General features: G+C 48.4%; 1 protein-coding gene across 4 annotated transcripts in view; it reads left to right on the top strand.

Moving 5' to 3' along the window:
* The window catches only part of MCC (MCC regulator of WNT signaling pathway), a 460,356-nt gene that overhangs the window by 430,509 nt on the left and 10,954 nt on the right, over positions 1 to 18,893 (top strand). For all 4 annotated transcript variants that reach the window (XM_017527172.2, XM_017527173.2, XM_017527174.2 and 1 more), the window contains 3 exons: positions 51 to 285; positions 5,755 to 5,961; positions 11,126 to 11,226. In XM_017527172.2, the coding sequence (XP_017382661.1) occupies positions 51 to 285; positions 5,755 to 5,961; positions 11,126 to 11,226 (543 nt within the window). The remainder of the gene's footprint in view (positions 1 to 50; positions 286 to 5,754; positions 5,962 to 11,125; positions 11,227 to 18,893) is intronic.

The following is an 18,893-nucleotide window of genomic DNA, read 5'->3' on the forward strand; positions in this document are numbered from 1 at the left end:
CCATGACTTGGAATACCACAGGGTGATGGGTCTTTTTTCTTCTTCCTCAGCACAACCAGCTCCACAGCCAGTAGCTGCGACACCGAGTTCACTAAAGAAGACGAGCAGAGGCTGAAGGATTATATCCAGCAGCTCAAGAATGACAGGGCTGCAGTCAAGCTGACCATGTTGGAGCTGGAAAGCATCCACATCGATCCGCTCAGCTATGACGTCAAGCCCCGGGGAGACAGCCAAAGGCTGGACCTGGAAAACGCCGTGCTGATGCAGGAGCTCATGGCCATGAAGGTATGCGGTGGGCGGGTCCTGTGCACTGGGCTGCTGCCAGGAGGAAATCTAAACAGCCTTTCAAGGCAGGTCCAGCCCATAAGGAAGAATCGACCCTTCCGTGTTCAGTCACCTCTGCCCAGAGAAGAGCCAGACCCTTATTTGTAGACAGCTGATTTCACTGTGTCTGGGGGTCACTTGGGCTGGGTATTTCTGGACAGGGAAGTTGAATTCTAAGGAATTTCTCAGGGTGTCCCAGCGCAACTTTGGACCCCTTCATCCTCTAAGAGAAGCCAGGTCAGACCTCTGCATGGTGGAGCCTCTGTCCATCTAAGTTGAGCAACTAGAATGCTTGGAAGTATGTCTTGGGTTACTGATGCTGCCATTAACTCCCAGCAGGGAGAGAACAGGGTGAGGCCAGTTGCAGTTTGCCGAAAGCCCTGGTTTCTTGACACCCTGCACCTTTGGTGCAGTGTCAAGCCTGCTCAGTGCATAGTGCCCTCCAGTGAAGGTGTACAGTGCTGACGAGGTCAGAGTTTCAACAGATCTGAACATTGGACCCTTCAGCTGCTGGTGGAGATATCTGCCTGCTGGCGTTTCTACAGCAGGGAGTTTTCTTGGAAAGCTGGGGTCCCCAGCTGGGAAGTGGTTAAACTACCATCCCTCAGCAGGACACCACTTTGCCTTTTTCTCTGGTGTGGAGTGTCAGGCACCAGCCCTTCACCTGATACCTGCTCTCAGAAGGCAGCTGTGGTATAAGCAAGACCATATCTCATGTTTGTCCTTAGTTCTGGGACAGAGTTTCAGAAACCCTTGGAGTTTCTTGCTGTGCTAGGAGTGTCTTTGTGATGCTGATGAGGTGACTTACGGTGGGCCCTAGACAACTTGAGGATGTGGCCTGGTCACCAGAGGACCAGGTGTGTGATGGAGGATTGGGACTTTCAGCCACCTGACCTCCAGGGAGAGGAGGAGAGCCAGAGATTGAGTTCCATCCTGTGGCCAATGATTTCATCAGTCATCTCTGTATAATGAAGCCCTCTGTATAATGAAGTCCATGAAAACTATGGACCTGAAGCTCAGAGAAGCTTCCTGGTTGGTGAACACATTAATGTGTCAGGAGGGACATACCGTGACTCAGTGGGGAAAGGGCCCAGAAGATCTGCGCTTGGTACTCCTTCAGCATTCACTCTCTGTACACCCTTTATAATAAAACTGTAATCGTAAGGATAGTGCTTTCCTTCATTCTGCAAGATGTTTTAGCAAATTACCCTCAGAGGGGTCATGGGTTCCCCCAAATTTGTAGGCAAGGCAGTCAGAAGTGTTTCAGTGGCCAGAGAGGCTCGTCCCACTGGAGACTTGGGGCCGGCGTCTGAAGGGAAGGCAGCCTATGGAGGACTTTGCCCTTAACCTGTGGGGTCTGCACCAACTCCAAGTAGTTAGCATCAGGACTGGACTGCAGCGCGCGCAGGTGGAGTGGGAACAGAAGAACAGCCTGCCAGAAGCATGGTCCCATGTCACTGCACGCTGCGTCTCAGGCCACGGCACAGGTAGGAACTTGCTTGGGGCCACTCCTGTGGACCTTGGGTCAACACCGGACTCTGCTGCCGGCCCTAACCTGCTTTCCAAATTCCACTCTTCTGTGAGCAAATGCCTGAATTTGCACAGCCTTGGATTCTGCGGCACCACCGGCTCCCAGGAGTGAAGATAGGAAGGGGCTGTTTTCAGGCAGAAGCCTGGTGATGGTCAAGAACTGGAGTCTAGCAAGCCAGAGTGGGTCGTGGCAGTGCTGTGTTAGTGGCTCCTATTGTGATCAGTACTGTCCGTGGCAGGGAGAAAAACAACCCCCCCTGGAGAGTGGAAGGGAGCTGGCAGCAGCAGCCATCCTGACACCCTCAGAGGTGACTCAGCACAGCCCGGCCCCCGGCACAGCACTGTCCCCGGGGGCTTCTGGGTGATATGTGGGAAGACACTAGGCAGTGGTAACAGATGCAGGAATCTCACCTCTGCCCCCACCCCAGTGATTTCCAAATTGGCTCATCTTCATCCACCCACCCTGCTCCCATTCCGGCCTCTCTCCGGAGAATTCTCACGCTGCTTTGGCTGATTCCACGTCTCATTGCTTATAAGCCATCCTTGGTTCCACCATTGTAGTGACTTTTCCCCCGTCGGAGCCCCCTTTGCAGACCCTTGCACCCTGTGGCACGAGCCCTGAGGCTACCCTTCTTCCATCGTTTATTTCAAACAGCTTGTTTCTTGTGGCCAAAGACCAAGGATTTCCTTTTTAAAATTGGTCAGTATGTCCTGTGATAAATTCATGGGTATTCTAGCCAAGAAAGACATTTTTGTTGGAATAAAAGTTATAATACTCCCTTTGCTACTTGAAAATAAAATGTGTACTCATCTAAGTAGAATTTATAAAGAGCTTGGAGGGGAACAATCCATGATATCATGATCCAGGGCGGCCATTGCTAGCACTCTGGCTCGGTTCCCTATGGCTTTCTTGAAGGCTAAACTTCAGTCATCTCCTTTTCCTATGAGCCCCTCCCAGTCTGCCTGGGGATGTGTACTCACCCATACCAAATCCATCATCCAGCATGGTGGCTCACACCTGTAATCCCAGTGCTTTGGGAGGCTGAGGTGGGTGGATCACAATGTCAGGAGTTTGAGACCAGCTTGGCCAACATAGAGAAACCCTGTCTCTATTAAAAATACAAAATATTAGCGGGGCATGGTGGTGGGCCCATGTAATCCCAGGTACTTGAGAGGCGGAGGAAGGAGAATCGCTTGAACCCGGGAGATGGACTTTGCAGTGAGCTGAGATCAGCGCCACTGCACTCTGGCCTGGGTGACAGTGGGAGACTCCATCTCAAAAAAAAAAAAAAAAAAAATACCTAGCAGGTTATGTTGGATTTTCACCATTTTCTAGGATCCAACTACTGAGAAATTCAAGTTTCTGTTTTTTTAGTACATCCTCATTTCCAGATGATCTGCTTGGTTCCTCCTCAAATCCACCCTTGTTTTTGTTGTTTGTTGTTTTTTGAGACAGGGTCTCGCTGTGTTGCCCAGGTTGGAGTGCAGTGACGCTGTCATGGCTCACTATATCCTCACCCTGGGGCTGAAGTGATCCTCCTGCCTCAGCCTCCCAAGTAGCTGGGACTACAGGAAGGCACCGCCCTACCCAGCTGATTTTTCAAGTTTATTTTTTGTAGAAACAGGATCTCACTTTGTTGCCCAGGCCAGTCTCAAACTCCTGGGCTCACGTCATCCACCCACCTCAGTCTCCCAAAATCCTGGGATTACAGGTATGGGGCACCAGGCCTGGCCTTCTCTTCCTTTTTGAACATTTTATCTCTCCATTATGACTTCTATATTTCTTTGTTCAAATCTTTATTTTCTAGTTTTTCACATTGTTATTTCTGCTTCTTGTAAATGCTTACTCTTACTTTTTGCATCTGCTCGTTCTACGTCAGTGCTGATTCATTCTCATTTCCTTGGTGGCGGGGGCGGCGGGGGAGAATGCAAGCACCAGCTCATCCCCCAAGGAAACTGTCTCCCATGGGGCCCTGCGGATCCTGCGTTGCAGACGTCCTTACAGAGTGGTTCTATGTTTAGATCCGTTGGGACTCGTCGGTTTCTGAGGTGTAGGACTAGTTGTGTTTGGTTCCTGGCTGAGGATTCCTGTACCACACCTACACATGATGCGAGCTGGAGGTTTAATTCCTCGAAAGAGATTTTTCTTTCTTTTCCCACCTAGAGCCTCAGAGATGACAAGTGTCCTTGCCACATCTCCACAAAGGAAGTTTTCTAGTGTCTTATTCTGGGCAGCCCGTTGAGAGTCCTGCTCCCGTCGGGGTCTGAGCTGTGGCTGTCTGCCTCAGAGGCCACAGCCCTAGCCTTGTGTAACATTAAGCGCCCGTGTGGAGGGCCTGCAGACGACCTGACGCCTCGCTGACCGGCACGCGTCCTCGTTGCCGTTCCCTCTGGCAGCGATCCCTCTTCATTTCTGGCACCCATGGGTTTCTCTTTACTTGTTTCAGGCATGCAGTTATATGTTTGTTCTGGAAGCGACCATCACATTAGCTCAGTATTCAGTGTTGCCAGAACCTTCCGCATCCTGCTTCCAATGGCAAAAGATGAGAAGACTCTGGGCATGGCACCCCTTTCATTCTGGCTTTTATGTCTGAAATTTAGGGGAAAGAAGGGCTGGCCTGTTCTGAGAAGTTTACTGAGCACATTGACTGACATCCCTCTGGAGGGGTGCCCTCTACCTCTTTCCCCACATTGAAGAGTGAAAACATCTACCCCTCAGTCCACCCGGAGAGTGCACTAGGCCTGTGGCTTATTACTTCAGAAAGGCCACTTCACGGGTGGGTGGAATCTGAACTCACCTCTGGTGAGGACTCAAGGTCCAGCCTCCTCGGTCCGTCTGAAGGTGGTCTGGGGAGGCTGGACCTGGTGGCCCTGGGGTGGTGGAGTCACCCTCCAGCAGAGGTAAGGGACAAGAGGCATGCATGGGCTCACCTTGAAAGGGAAGGAGGCAGTATAGCTTAGTGGTTATAGGCCTGCGCTCTGAGCCGGACAGCTTGGCTGCAATTTCTGGCTCCACAGCTTACCCAGTAGCCATAGGCAGGGGGATTTTTCTCTGTGTGCCTCAGTTTCCCATCTGTCAGTGGAAATTGTTGCAATACCTACCTCAAGTTGGGAAGATTAAATGAGCCACGTCATGTGAACACTGAGCACAGTGCCACGTGCTCAGTAAAGGCCGGTGGCTGTCATCGTTCTTGGCTCCTAGTCCCAGGATGGCACTGTCCTATTTGGATTCACTTCTTATTCTCCACGCATCATTCTCCTTTGAGTTCTTAGGATACTTGTAGATGTCATCTGATGAGCGGTCACCTGTGAAGGACACTGTTTCCGTTGATTTCATTTGGGCCCTGAGAAGTAGGCAAGAGCTGGAGGTTGATGCTGCTGTAGGTGTTCGCCGCCTGCCTGGCCCAGTGACAGTTGCTGTGGGAGTGCTTAAATATCCCTTTGGTGCTGTGGAAACCAAAATGGGAATTGGAAGGGACTTGGCCAGGAGAAGCCTTCCACACAGAGGTGACTTTACAGCCTCTGGCAGATGCATCTCAGCCTCTGCAGGCCAGAGAACGGGTTTCCATCAAGGCCCATGTGGGGGCTCTAGGTGTTAGAAAGCTTTTCCCTGTGTTGAACCACAGTCCACTTGCCTGTAACTTCTACCCTTTTGTCTCGGGTCTAGTTCATAGACTGATAAAATGCATGGCCTGGTCCACATGTCATTCCTTCAGAAGTGTGGCAACAGCTGCCACGTCTCTTCCCACTCATCCTACTGCCAACTTCAAAGTGATAACTCTACCATGGGTCTGTGGGACATTGCCGAGGACCACCCACCACCCACCACCCACTTGGCAGCAGCCAGCCCTGTTCTCAGATTGCGGGCGCCTCATATGCGTTGTGCTCCTTGCTCTGTAGGAGGAGATGGCTGAGCTGAAGGCCCAGCTCTACCTACTGGAGAAAGAGAAGAAGGCCCTGGAGCTGAAGCTGAGCACACGGGAGGCTCAGGAGCAGGCCTACCTGGTGCACATCGAGCACCTGAAGTCCGAGGTGGAGGAGCAGAAGGAACAGCGGATGCGGTCCCTCAGCTCCACCAGCAGCGGCGGCAAAGACAAACCTGGCAAGGTAGGGCCAGAGTGGCTCAGAGACACCCTTAGGCTCAGGTCTCCCGTGATGCCCAGTGACCACTGACCACACCTCACTGCCCTGCTGCCTCCATTCTTGTATTTGCATAAGAACTGCAGGCCATTGCTAGGTATCTAAGGAGGTGACATTTTGAGTGTAACGAAACCAGTCTACATTTTAGAAATACCAAATCTCACTTTATGTAGTAGTGGATACCTTTTCACATATCGCAGTCACATTACAGGAGCAGTCTCTGCAACTGTCCACTGATACTGGTCTCACCTCCTTCGTCTAATCCTCTGTCACAAGGCAGACCTCATTTGTTGGTTTATGGATACAATAGTGCCCCCTTTATCCGCAAGGGACACGATCCAAAATCCCCCAGGGATGCCTGAAACCACAGATAATACTGAACCCTTATATATTCTACGTTTTCCCCTATACATACCTGTGATGAAGTTGACTTTATAAGTTAGGCACAGTAAGAGATTAACAACAACTAATAAAATATTAATAGAACAATTTTAACAATATGCCAGCATCATTACTGTTGCACTTTGGGGCCATTATTACATGACATAGGGTTACTTGAACACAAGCACTGTGACGCAGGGACAGTTGATCTGATAACTGAGACAGCTACTAAATGACAGCTGGGTGGGTAGTATCCACGTTGTGGCTGCGCTGGACTAAGGAGGGGTGATCCACAACTCGGGTGGGATGGCCCGGGACGGTGCAAGATTTCATCACATTGCTCAGAATGGTGCACGATTTAAAACTTATGAATTGCTTATTTCTGGGATTTTCCATTTAATATTTTCAGACCATGGTTGGCCTTGAGTAACTGAAACCACAGAAAGCAAAACCACAGTTAAGGGGGAGCTATGGTACTTCTGTACCAATGATTGCATTTATTGTCACCCTTAAGTTTCACAGGTCTGAGGAAAGAATAGTTATCCTCATTTACATGAGAAAAATGAGACTCAAAGAAGTGCAGAGTCTCACAGCTGATAAATGGCAGAGTTGGGATTTAGCCAAGATCCACTAACGGGCTCTCTTCCTTTCGCTGCATTTCCTCCTCAACTCCTTCCTGCTGGCATTTCTGCCGTCATGGGGTAGTAAGCGGGAAGCAGCCTGCAGGCAGAGGAGGAGGAAGGAAGCCTTGGGTTACGGAGCCTACGTCATCTGAGAGTGGGCTGTCTGGTGGCAGAATTTTGCAACCTCACTCTCTTATCAGCCCCCAGGTGTTTTTTTGTTTTTTTTTTTTTCCCCTGGAATCCAAGTTCATTCCATTATTCTGTATTTCAGAATTTTCTAAATACTGCATCGGGGAAAAAAAAAACCACAAAACTGTGGACTCTAAAGAATTATATTCCTTGTCCAAGGGTCCCCTATATTCTGTGCATCATATTTTTCTATTCCTAATAAATACAAGCTTCTCTTGACCCCTGTTTGTTTCAGACCCAGGACTTGCAGTCATACTCCAGCTTGCTAGTCTAATACGCGGCTTCTCATAGCACAAGTGCAGGACCATCTCCAGGAGAGCCATGTACCTGGGAAAGAAGGAACAGTGCTGATATCATGTGGCAGTGAATTGTCACTCCAAAAATAGTTAAGAATTCTAAAGCATGATTCACAAATGGCCACAGCTATGCCTTTCCCCACCTCCCACGTGCTGAGGAGCCGAGGCAGGAGCTGTGGCACCCAGCCAGGCCCACCCTCCCAAGACCCTGGCTGCTTTTTATTCATCCGTTCAACTGATAAATGTGATTTGGCCCCACAGCATGGCAGAACAGACGCAGGGTGCTAGAGGCAGCTCTGTGGTAGACAGGCAAAGTCTGTCCTCCAGGATCTTACGTTCTTGGGAGGAGACTGGTGGGCAAACAGATGATCACAGCAGTGATAGAATGTCCCCAGTGTGAGGATCAATTCCTAGCACCATGGGAGGCCACAAGCAAGACACAAATGTCCACTGTGGAGATTGAGGACAGGTTTTCTGGAAGAAATGAACTTCTGAACTGAGCCCCAGTAGAGAGTGGGAGCTGGCCTGTTGAAGAGGGGAGAGAAGAAGCCACCCTTCAGCTGATGAGAGGAGTGGAATCGATGCATTGGCTGGAGTTATCTTGAGGGCCCTGCGGAATCATGGAAGGGCTTCAGCAGGAGATGATGTGATAAAGTTTGCGCTTTAGAGAAGTCACTACACCAATTGCACTATGAGGCCATCTGCCCAAGCCTGGGGGAGGCGAGTCAGGCTGTGCAGTGTGGGTGGACACCAGCCACGCAGTGCTGTTTCACACGGCAGTATCTGGGACTCGGGAAGGTGGGGTTTCCTGTTCCATACACACACTTTCAAAAAATCTTTTTTTTTTTTTTTGCCTTTTGAGTTTGTTAGCAGTCAGTTAGGGACAGAGCCTGAGAGACAGAGCGGTAGTGTTTGTGTATGTGTTCTTAGGGTGTGGTGGAAATGGACTTACCAGGTTCTTGCCAGAAGGCCCATGAACTGAACATTTTCCCCTAGTTCCTGATATTTATTTTGTCTGGGGGAAACACTGTTATGTGGAGTGGCTTCAAAGTAAGGAAATTTGGCTGGACATGGTGGCTCATACCGACAATCCCAGCACTTTGGGAGCCCAAAGCGGGTATAACTTGAGGTCACGAGTTGAAGACCAGCACGGCCAGCAGGGTGAAACCCCGTCTCTACTAAAAATACAAAAATTAGCTGGGCATGGTGATGGGCAACTGTAATCCTGGCCACTTGGGAGGCTGAGGCACGAGAATTGCTTGAACCTGGGAGGCGGAGGTTGCAGTGAGCAGAGATCATGCCACTGTACTCCATCCTGAGCAAAAGAGCAAGACTCTCATCTCAAAAGAAAAAAAAAGTAAGAAAATCTCTTTGATGGAAAAGGGCAGATGATTTTTTTTTAACATTACAGTAAGAAGCTTTATAAGAGTATGTTGTGTTTTTAAGGTAATGAAATAAGAATAAGCTGATTATCTTGCCTTTTAAATAGTAGATCCATTTATTGTTTGAATAAAGTTTCTCATCTGGGCTCTTCACCTGGTCTTACCTGTTGGTGAATGAGGCAGAATGTCTAGAGCTGGGGTGAGCACTTTTCTGTGAAGGGCCACACAGTAAATGTTGTAGGGCTTATGGGTCATTTGAACGCAGCTGCAGCTACTCAGTTCTGCTATTGTCCAATGCTAGAGCAAAGGCAGAAGCAACAGGGAGACCAGTGGGCATGGCTGTTTTCCAGTAACACTTTATTTATGTATTTATTATTATTATTACTTTTTTTTTGAGACAGCGTTTCATTCTTGTTGAGCAGGCTGGAGTTCAATGGCGTGATCTCAGCTCATTGCAACCTCTACCTACCAGGTTCAAGTGATTCTCCTGTCTCAGCCTCCCAAGTATCTGGGACTACAGGCATGTACCACTACACCCAGCTAATTTTGTATTTTTATAGAGGTGGGGTTTCACCTATTTGGTCAGGCTGGCCTTGAACTCCTGACCTCAAGTGATCCACCCGCCTTGGCCTCTCAAAGTGCTGGGATTACAGGCATGAGCCACCGAGCCTGACCTCTAGTAACACTTTATGTGTAGACGTTGACATTTGAATTTCATGTAATTTCTACCTGTCACAAAATATTCTTCTTTTGACTTTTTAAAATGATTTTAAAAATAGAAAAACCATTCTTATCCTGTGGGTCATACAAAAACAGCTGGCAGGCCACATTTGGGTCTGAAACATTTATTCTTGCTCCGCTGGGTGGGTGTTCATGCCTCTTTAAAAAGTTTCCCTCTGACTGCCACAGCTGAATTCCAAATTTTATCCAAGTTGTATTAGGTTTTTGAAATTCTTGTCTGTGTGCACCAGATACTGCCAAGTATTTTCAGTGTGAGGCACCGTGAATGAGACAAAGCAGTCCCTGTCTTTAAGGAGTCTCCTGAAATGTTAACATCAAATGGCATCGGATATACAAAAAGTGAGGATGTTGTGGGAATCTCAACAGATTGCAAGGGTGGTGGACAGAGGACTTGGGTCTCTGGGCACAGGTAGATAGAGAGGAGGTGGGAGGCGGTCCAGGTGGAGGACATGGTAGAGGGAAGAGCACTCGGGTGTTGGCAGCGCCACTGCCGAGGAACTGCCTCGGGAGACCATGTGCCTGGACTTCCAGCACTGAATCCTTGCTTCTCTGTAGCTCACATCTTATGATACAATTTTCTGTTTACATTCCATCTCCTGCAGCAGATCACAAGATTTTTATTCTGAGGCCTGCAGCTCGGCAGCTCCTCGTGTCTGTTGAGAGATCATCCAATGAATGCCCTCCCCTGGTCGCGTTGTTACATAGCGTGGCTGCCGCCCGCTGTGTGCATGGAACAGAGAACGCTCAACCGTGGCCACTGCCTTGAATAGCCTTCACTCTAGGATTTGGAGCTCTGGCTCTTCAGTTTTCTCATCTGCAGAGTGGGAGGATTTGCTTTAGATGATGTCAAGGTCCCTGTCTAATGGTCATCTGTGGGGGCTGGGGGTACATTTCTGTCTTCCTCTTCCTCTCCTGGGTTTTCTTGATGATTAAGAACCCAGTAAAGCTCCTAAATCTAGAGGAGATTGGTTTCCTCCCAAGGAGAAGTGGGATGGGGCAACAGGGATATTCACAGGTATTTCTCACTTGTCTTTTATGATTATGAGAGGCCTTACCTAGTAGTCAGGAGATTGATCTGGGGGCCACACAGCCTGGGTTTGAATCCTGGTTCCACAGTTTCCTAGCTGGTGACTGGGCAGCGTAACTACTCTGTGCCTTAATTTCCTCGTTGGTAAAATGGGGGTAATAATAGTTCCTGCCTCAGAGATTACTTGTGGTGATTGAGTGATTGAATGCATATGGTGCGCTTAAACCAGTGCCTGGCATCTGCATCAGCTCAGAGCACACCAGGTGTCATTACCACCGCAATGGCCAGCCTGCAAAAGGAGCCAGAGGTCTGGGAGCAGAGGGGGCTCTTTGGCTTGCTGACAGGCTTTCCCCTTGAGCACGATCTGAGAGCACCGTCTAGCACCCACACTGCTGCCATTACTGCACTAGCCACCGACCACACTGCTGCAGGTTTCCAGGGTGCTGTCCGGCTTGGATTCAGGTCTAATAGGAATGTGTTTGCTGTTGTCAGGAGTGTGCTGATGCTGCCTCCCCAGCTCTGTCCCTAGCCGAACTCAGGACTACGTGCAGTGAGAGTGAGCTGGCTGCGGAGTTCACCAACGCCATCCGACGGTAAGCACCCTTCCCCACCCCACAGGTTTATCCTGCGCCTGGAGGCTTTGTTCCGAGTTCTGTTAGCTGCTCGAGAAAGGAGAAGGTGCTGATGTGTTCCCCTTTGCCCATATCTTGGAGGCCAGAAATGGAAAAGGCCTGTTGGTGCGCCGCCTTTCAAAACGGAGTGAGGAGAGAGAGCGCTTAGGCAGTCATTTTGTCTGTGAATAAGAAGAAAATTCTCTGTCCTTTTTTGTTACTTGTTACATTGGCTAGAAACTTGAGGACAGTGTTAAATCGTGAGTGAAAACAGGCATTCTTATCTTGTTTCTAACTTCAGCAGGAATGCTTTCCTTCAGCGTGTATTTATTTAGTTCCGGGAAATTTTCCTCTGTTATTTCAGTGTTTTTTTTTCCCCCTTACCATGCCCCAATTCTTTATCTCCTTCTGTAAGAGGAAACAGATCCTGATTCATCCAGCCCTGTCTTCCGTGTCTTACCTTTTCATACCTTCTTTCCATCACTCGTTTTGTTCTGGCTTCTGTAGCAGCATTGCCCAGTAGAACTGTAATGTGAAGCACATATGTAATTTTAAAGTTTCTAGTAGCCACATTAAAAAGAAGGAAAACAGCTGAAATTCACTTTGATAACATTTTGACACAATATGTCTAAATTATTTTAACATATAATCAGTATTTTCTAAAACTATTAATGAAATATTTTCCGGTTTTTTAACTAAGTTTTCAAAACCTGGTATGTATTTCACACCTCAGCATACCTCCAACTCAGACATTCCAAGTGCTCAGGAGCCACATGTGGCTGGTGGCTGCCCTATCAGATAGATGGAGTTCTGGAGAAAGATATTTTTTGGCTCAGTTTTCCAGCTAACAAATTTATTCTTTAGATTCATTGTGATGTTTGACCTATATGTCACGTTTTTGTACTTTGGTGATTAAATCTATGATCTCTTTTTAAGTGATATGATATCTTCTTGGATCTCTTTGAGGATTTTTAGTATGCTAAATTTTTTTTTTTTTTTTTTTGAGAAAGAATCTCACTCTGTTGCTCCAGCTGGAGTGCAGTGGCACAGTCAAAGCTCATTGCAGCCATACCCTCCCAGGCTCAAGTGATCCGCCCACCCCAGCCTCCCAAGTAGCTAGGATCACAGGCACGTGCCCCTACACCTAATTTTTTTTTTTTTTCGTAGAGACAGGGTCTCCCTATGTTCCCAGGCAGGTCAGAAAACATCTGCCCTTCATTTTTTATGAGGGCCCAAGTGATCCTCCCACCTTGGCTCCCAAAATGTTGGGATTACAGGCATGTACCACCATGCCCAGTCCTTACATTCCTTAATCTTTTTTGTCTGCTGTATTAACTCTGTTTCTTCACATGTAATTTTTTTCATAGTTGACTCTTTCTTAGTGTTGGCTTTCTTTAAATATTCAATGGTTCTTGTTTGTGTGTTCATTCTTATACCTTAAATTCCTAGGTCACCTATTTGAGGGTTCTTTTTTTCTTTCTTTCTTGTTTTTTCTTTTTTCTTTTTTTTGAGACAGAGTCTTGCTCTGTTGCCCAGGCTGGAGTGCAGTGGTGCGATCTTGGTTCACTGCAACCTCCCTCTCCCACGTTCAAGCAGTTCCCCTGCCTCAGCCTCCAGAGTGGCTGTGACTCAGGCATGTGCCACCACACCCGGCTAATTTTTTGTATTTTTAGTAGAGACTGGGTTTCACCATGTTGGCCAGGCTGGTCTGGAACTCCTGACCTCAGATGATCAATCCGCCTTGTCCTCCCAATGTGCTAGGATTACAGGCGTGAGCCACCATGTCCAGCCATCCTATTTGAGAGTTCTGTATCTACTTAATACAGCCTGCTACCCAGAAAATGTAGCCAGTTCCTTTAGAGTGCTGTCAGCTGGGTCATATCAGAATCTGTCTCCTGGGCTTTCTGTGCCTCCTGGTTAATAACAGCTCTCTAGTTTGCGTATCTGACCTAAGCGTCTGATCCCCTCCGGTTCTGGTAGCCAACACCTCTGGTTGGAGCACCTTTGAATCCCCTTCTTCCTTTTGCAGAGTATTTTTCTGTGTGCATTTTGAGTTGTGGTGGTTTCCTTTTTCAGGAAGAAGAAAACATCTGCCTTTCATTTTTTATGATTGCACATGGTTTCTGGTATACAAAGAGCCCTCCTTTCTAAGATGCTCAGGGGTTTTAAAAAATGTCTTTCCTGTCATTTCTGGGGATTTAGGGTGGGAGGGGAAGGCTACAGTGTATTCTCAGTCCGCGAACTTGATCCAGCAGGACTGTTTTAGGATGGCCTCCAAGCTGATGGTGGATGGAAGGTTGCGTTATGGGGAACTTCACTACCTTCCTGATTTACTGTCACTTTTTGTCTTTCCTTCCAAGTTGTAATAGCCCTGTTTTTACTTTGCCAGCTCCTCTGGCCGTGTAGTTAAATGGTAATTGTTCTGGTTAGGGTGGGAAGAAAAAGCTGCACAGAAAAATGCTCTCAACAAATCCTAATGACTTAAGTGTGCCAGAAACATGGGATGGAAATCCACTCCCCGTTTCCAACTGGGAGCTGTTTGGATATTGTATCTGTAAGCTAAGCCCTAAATTTTTCAAATTCCCCAAACCTCAGAGGCCTTTGCTGGCACAAGGAAGATGCAGGTTGTGCTGACTTAACATAAAGAGATTTCATTTGTCCTGTCAGTTGCAGTGGATTTCCAATAACCAGCCTTAAGTTGGTTAGCATGGATTTCTAATCAAGACCCAGATGGATGGAGCCAAGAACGAACCCACAGAGGTAAAGGAAAAAGGAAAATAACATAATGATGCTGTAAATAGAGCTTAGAAACGGGAATCGTCATTTCACGGGGGTGTACAGGGCGCACGCCTCAGGGCTGCAGTTTAGGTTTGTATTATAGACCTTCGAAGTGACTATTCCTGAGGTTTTTATTTTTAAAAATCAAGTGGAAACTAACACCTTTTTTGAAGGTATGAAATCACTGCCGAGCTCATGGTTGAGGTCAGCTGGGAGAATCTTACCAGCATTTTCAGCGATGTTTCTCCCTTGAAAAAAGGATGGTTCCAGACACCACAACTGTGGGCCCAGATAGCCAGACCGAAAAGATCGGGTGTTGCTAAGGGAGGAGGAAGAGGCTACGCCATGGGCTGTCCCTAAGGGGAACTAGCCATCCCAGGGAAGCGGCCCTGTGACACTTCAGTCACTGGTTCTGGGTCATGACATTGTCCCCAACCCAGCCTCCCCTTACCTGGCCGGCCCTGCCATCCAGCCCTGGCTCTCTGTGCGTCTTCTCCTAACTTTCTTCTGTTTGGAACAAAACCAGGGCTCCATGCCACCCCACATTTACTGTATGTATAACTCCCATCTGGTCTGATTTCATTCCCCCCACTTCAGTGAACATTTATTGCAGTTTGTTGGCTCTGGCATTGCCATAAAACCCCATCTGGATGACCAGGTTTACAGTCTGGCACACGAGATGTTTTCTTATCAGGGTATCTTGTTTTCACTCTTGTCCATCCAGCCTGTGTGCTATAAAAACCTCTCTTTCTCAGATCTGTCTCTCGCCCTTGGTCCTAGTAAAATTTAACTGAATGATCTTTCCACCAAATAAGTGATCTATAAAAAGGCAGCTAAATAAGGGAATTTTCAGAAATGACTCTTTTTGTACTCACATGATGCCTGCCCTCGGGACCTGAGCACAGCTGAGAGGAGCAGACTAGTTCGTCTCCGTCATGTTCTTGGGAGGCAGCCGGGAGCAGGTGCTGCTCTCCATATGATCTGGGGGGGAGACTGGAACAGCAAGGCTGAATGATCTCTCAAGGTCACACAGTGAGGCAGTGAGGAAGTCCACATGTTTCTACATTCTCTGTGGGGAGCCCTTGCACCCCACATGTGCTGGCAGCGTTGAGTTTGCTTGCAGATAAGGGAGCTGAGCCCACTCGTTTATCTGAAGACACTACCCCCTGTGTGACTGGTCTGGGCAGTGAGAAACCTCTGTGCCTTCACTAAACAGCCATGCCTTAGTCTGCCAGTGCGGAAGGCAAATGAGGTGCCGTCGCAGGAGGAAGGCTTCCTTAAACACACAGAGCTTCGAAGCAATGCCATATGTCAGCCTTAGTCTTGCTGATGACAAAGTAAGGATCTGAGCCGTGGCATACACCTGGAGTTCCTGGGGAGGCTGAGGCAGGACAATCCCTTGAGGTGAGGAGTTCAAATCCAGCCTGGGCAACATAGCGAGACTCCGTCTTTAAAAATATAAGTAAGTAAAAAATACATTTTTCAAGTAAGGATCTGTGCTTCCTCAGTGCTAGGAGACCGGGAGTAGACAGGAGGGGCCTGTGCCATGGTGACGAGGAGCGCGTGGTGCTGCCTTACAGGCACTCGCCTTTCACTCTACCCATGAGCAGGGCGAGGCAAGCCCTACACACTACCTGTAGGAGGTGGTGCCCTCCCTCCAGGAGGCTGCGGTCATTCAGTCACAGACCCTCCAGGGGCTGCACCCACCCTCCAGGGAACTGGGATATGCCTCCTGTGTCTGCGTGTGTGCCAGATGGTTCTGTAAAGTGCCACATTAAGGCAATGGACAAATCACAGTGGCCGTTCCATCCAGGAACAGGATGCCCCTGACTCATCCACCAGAGGAGGGCATCCTTTCCTCCTTCTGCTGAATAGCAAGCAGGCAAGCTGCCACTGCTGGGACACAGGACTGCGTGCCAGAGCCCTGTAAGGAGACATCCAGTGGCAGGAGGGTTCCGTCTGATGAGTGTGATCACAAGAGACCAGGTCTGGAGGGCCTGAACATGATGCTGATGGGGAGTGGAGGAGGCCACAGAGGAAGGAGAAGGCACAGGAGGCAGTGTCCCAGGGTTCAAAGAGACAGAGTGGGAATTGCCCCCATCATCCCTGGTCATACACTGCTGCCGTGCAGGTTACTCGGATGGGGGATTTCCTGGGGGCAGACCTTAGAACATCTAGCAGGGGAGGATCAGAAGTTGAGAAAAGAAACTACTTCAAAGCCAAGAGGCCAAGCACGTCAAGATGAGGGTGGATTAAGAAGGTGAGAGGCAGGAAGTGAAGACAAGTGGTTAGAACCTTTGCTGTGCAGGCAGCAAAACTATCAAGGAATTTTTTTAAGAAGGAACAGCTTGAGCTGGGTGCGGTGGCTTATGCCTATAATCCCAGCACTTTGGGAGGCCAAGGCAGGTGGATCACAAGGTCAGGAGTTCAAGACCAGCTTGGCCAGCATGGTGAAACGCCATCTCTACTAAAAATTTTAAAAAATTAGGCATGGTTTCCTGTACCTGTAGTCCCAGCTACTTGGGAGGCTGGGGCAGGAGAATCGCCTGAACCCGGGAGGCGCAGGTTGCAGTGAGCTGAGATCACGCACTGCACTCCAGCCTGGGTGACAGAGTGAGACTCTGTCTCAAAAAAAAAAAAAAAAAAAAAAGGAGGAGAGACAGCTTGGAGTAGTGGCATATGCCTGTATTCCCAGCTACTCATGAGGCTAAGGCGGGAAGATTGCTCCAGCCTGGGCAGCACAGTGAGACCCTCTGCCTCTTCTAAAAAGGAGGAGGAGGAGGCACTAGAGCACACTGTGCTCCTAAGAACAATCCAATACAAGGATAGAAATCCTTCAGGGTCAAAGAGTAACATTACAGGATGCGAACCTGATGGTGCCCCTGTAATAGTTTTCTATTGTTGTGTAACAAATTATGAATGTGGCCTAAAACAACACCCGTTACTAGCTCACAGATTCTGTGCATCAGATGTCTGGGTGCAGCATGACTGGCTTCTCCACCTAGGGTCTTGCAGGGCTCCAATCGAAGTGCCCTCTGGGGCTGTGTTCTCTCTGGGGCTCTAGAGAGGACCCTGCTCCCACACTCCTCCTGCTTGTGGGTGGAATTCATTTCCCTGGGGCTGCAGGACACAGTTCCCATTTTCTCACTGGCTTTTGGTCTGGGGGCTGTCAGCTCCTAGAGCCCTCACACTCCTTCTGCAAAGCCAGCAGCAAGAACCTCCCTCAGACAAATCCCTCCCATGCTTCAACTCTATTTCCAGGAAAAGCCCAGGTCTTTCTACAGACTCGCCTCATTAGGTCAGGTCCACTCAGGAAAAAAAAAATATCCTTGTCTTAAGGTTAGCTGTTTGGCGACCTTAATTATATCTGGAAAATTCCTTCACAGCAGCAACTAGATTAGGGTTTGATGAAATAACTAGGGAAGGTGTATGTACACTAAAAGGCAGAAATCCTGGGTGCATTTTAGTATTCTGCTTACTGGACCCAATTACTGGCAACCTTCCGTGCCCCAAGTGTGTCCAGGCTCCTCGGCCGGTTGTGTGGTCTTGCCTGAGCCGTCCCCACGCTCACCTCCTACCCATGCCCCGGCCACCCACACCCACGCGCCAGACTGCTCTTCCTCCTGTGCCTCTGGGGCTTCACTCTTGCAGCTGCTTTTGCCCTGGCCCTGCCCAACCCCATTCCCCAAACATTCACATAAGTGTGACTTCAGCCTGTCTGTAAAATGGATCCGGATGTTCCCTTCTCTCCTCCCAGCAGAAGTGACACGCTCTCCCACTTCTTTTTTGTTCCTTGTGCCCTGAATTTCCTTCTATCATAGAACACTCCACTGCTCATTTCTTAATGGGCCAGGTTCTACTGCCTGCTACCCTCCTTAGCCCTCAATCCCCCCACAAAACAAGAGTCCTTTTAGGGGCAGGGATCGTGGCTTACTCAGCCAAGTACATGACTTCAACTCTGATGTCTTCAGCTGTTTCTACTAAATGGTCCCTAAGTCATCTCAACTTCATGCCCACTGGACATCTCCACCCAAATATGCCAGAGCCTCACAACAGCACATCCAAAACAATTCTGTTTCTTCCTGCACTTTGAAGAATTCCTATTTATGTTAAAAATCCCCTTCTCCTAATGTTCCAGGATTATAACTTGTAAGTCTCCCCTCCCAGCCTCTGGTCCGTAGGTCATATTCTTTCCTTAAAATCCCTTGCATTCCTTTCTGTTACACTGACCCTCAGCGCCTCAGAACTCACAAAGTAGTATCCTGATGGGTCATTCTGCTGTTTGATTCTGCCACCAAAATACCTGAAAACATACTCAGGATTAGCCCTTGCCTATTAACAGTGCCCTAGAACAAACCAAGACTCCTCGGGGTTCAAATCCAAGTCCAAGTTCAAAACTATCCACCCAACTGTAGAAAAATTCCAGACTTGTAGGAGCCAACGTTTGGCCGTGAATGGAAAAAGAATGACACTAGACCCCTATTTCAGCAGCTGTGGATGAATACTGTTTTTGAGCTACACAGAGTGGGATAAAATGAAGAGGGAACTGGGTGGGGTGCTTGTTAAAAGGGAGCCCCCACTGAATAAACAAGCAGCAGAATCTTCACTGGTTCATTAGCAGGACCATTATTGTAAAAGATGCTGTTTTTAAACCTGCACTTGCTGATCCTTCATATTTGGTTGACTTATAAAAGCAATCAAGCAATGGAAGTTGTGCTTAGAATTCCACAAAAGCACATGCGTCTGCAGGACATTAATGAAACACAAAGTGCACCTGTGGGTTCATCAGCGTAAATAAAATGCTGAGCCCCAGAGCCAAGGGCCTAGAAGCACAGAGGGTGAAGACTGAGGCTCCCTCAAGGGATTGAAGG

Source organism: Cebus imitator, unplaced genomic scaffold (genome assembly GCF_001604975.1).
Source record: "Cebus imitator isolate Cc_AM_T3 unplaced genomic scaffold, Cebus_imitator-1.0 Scaffold46, whole genome shotgun sequence".
Taxonomy (NCBI): domain Eukaryota; kingdom Metazoa; phylum Chordata; class Mammalia; order Primates; family Cebidae; genus Cebus; species Cebus imitator.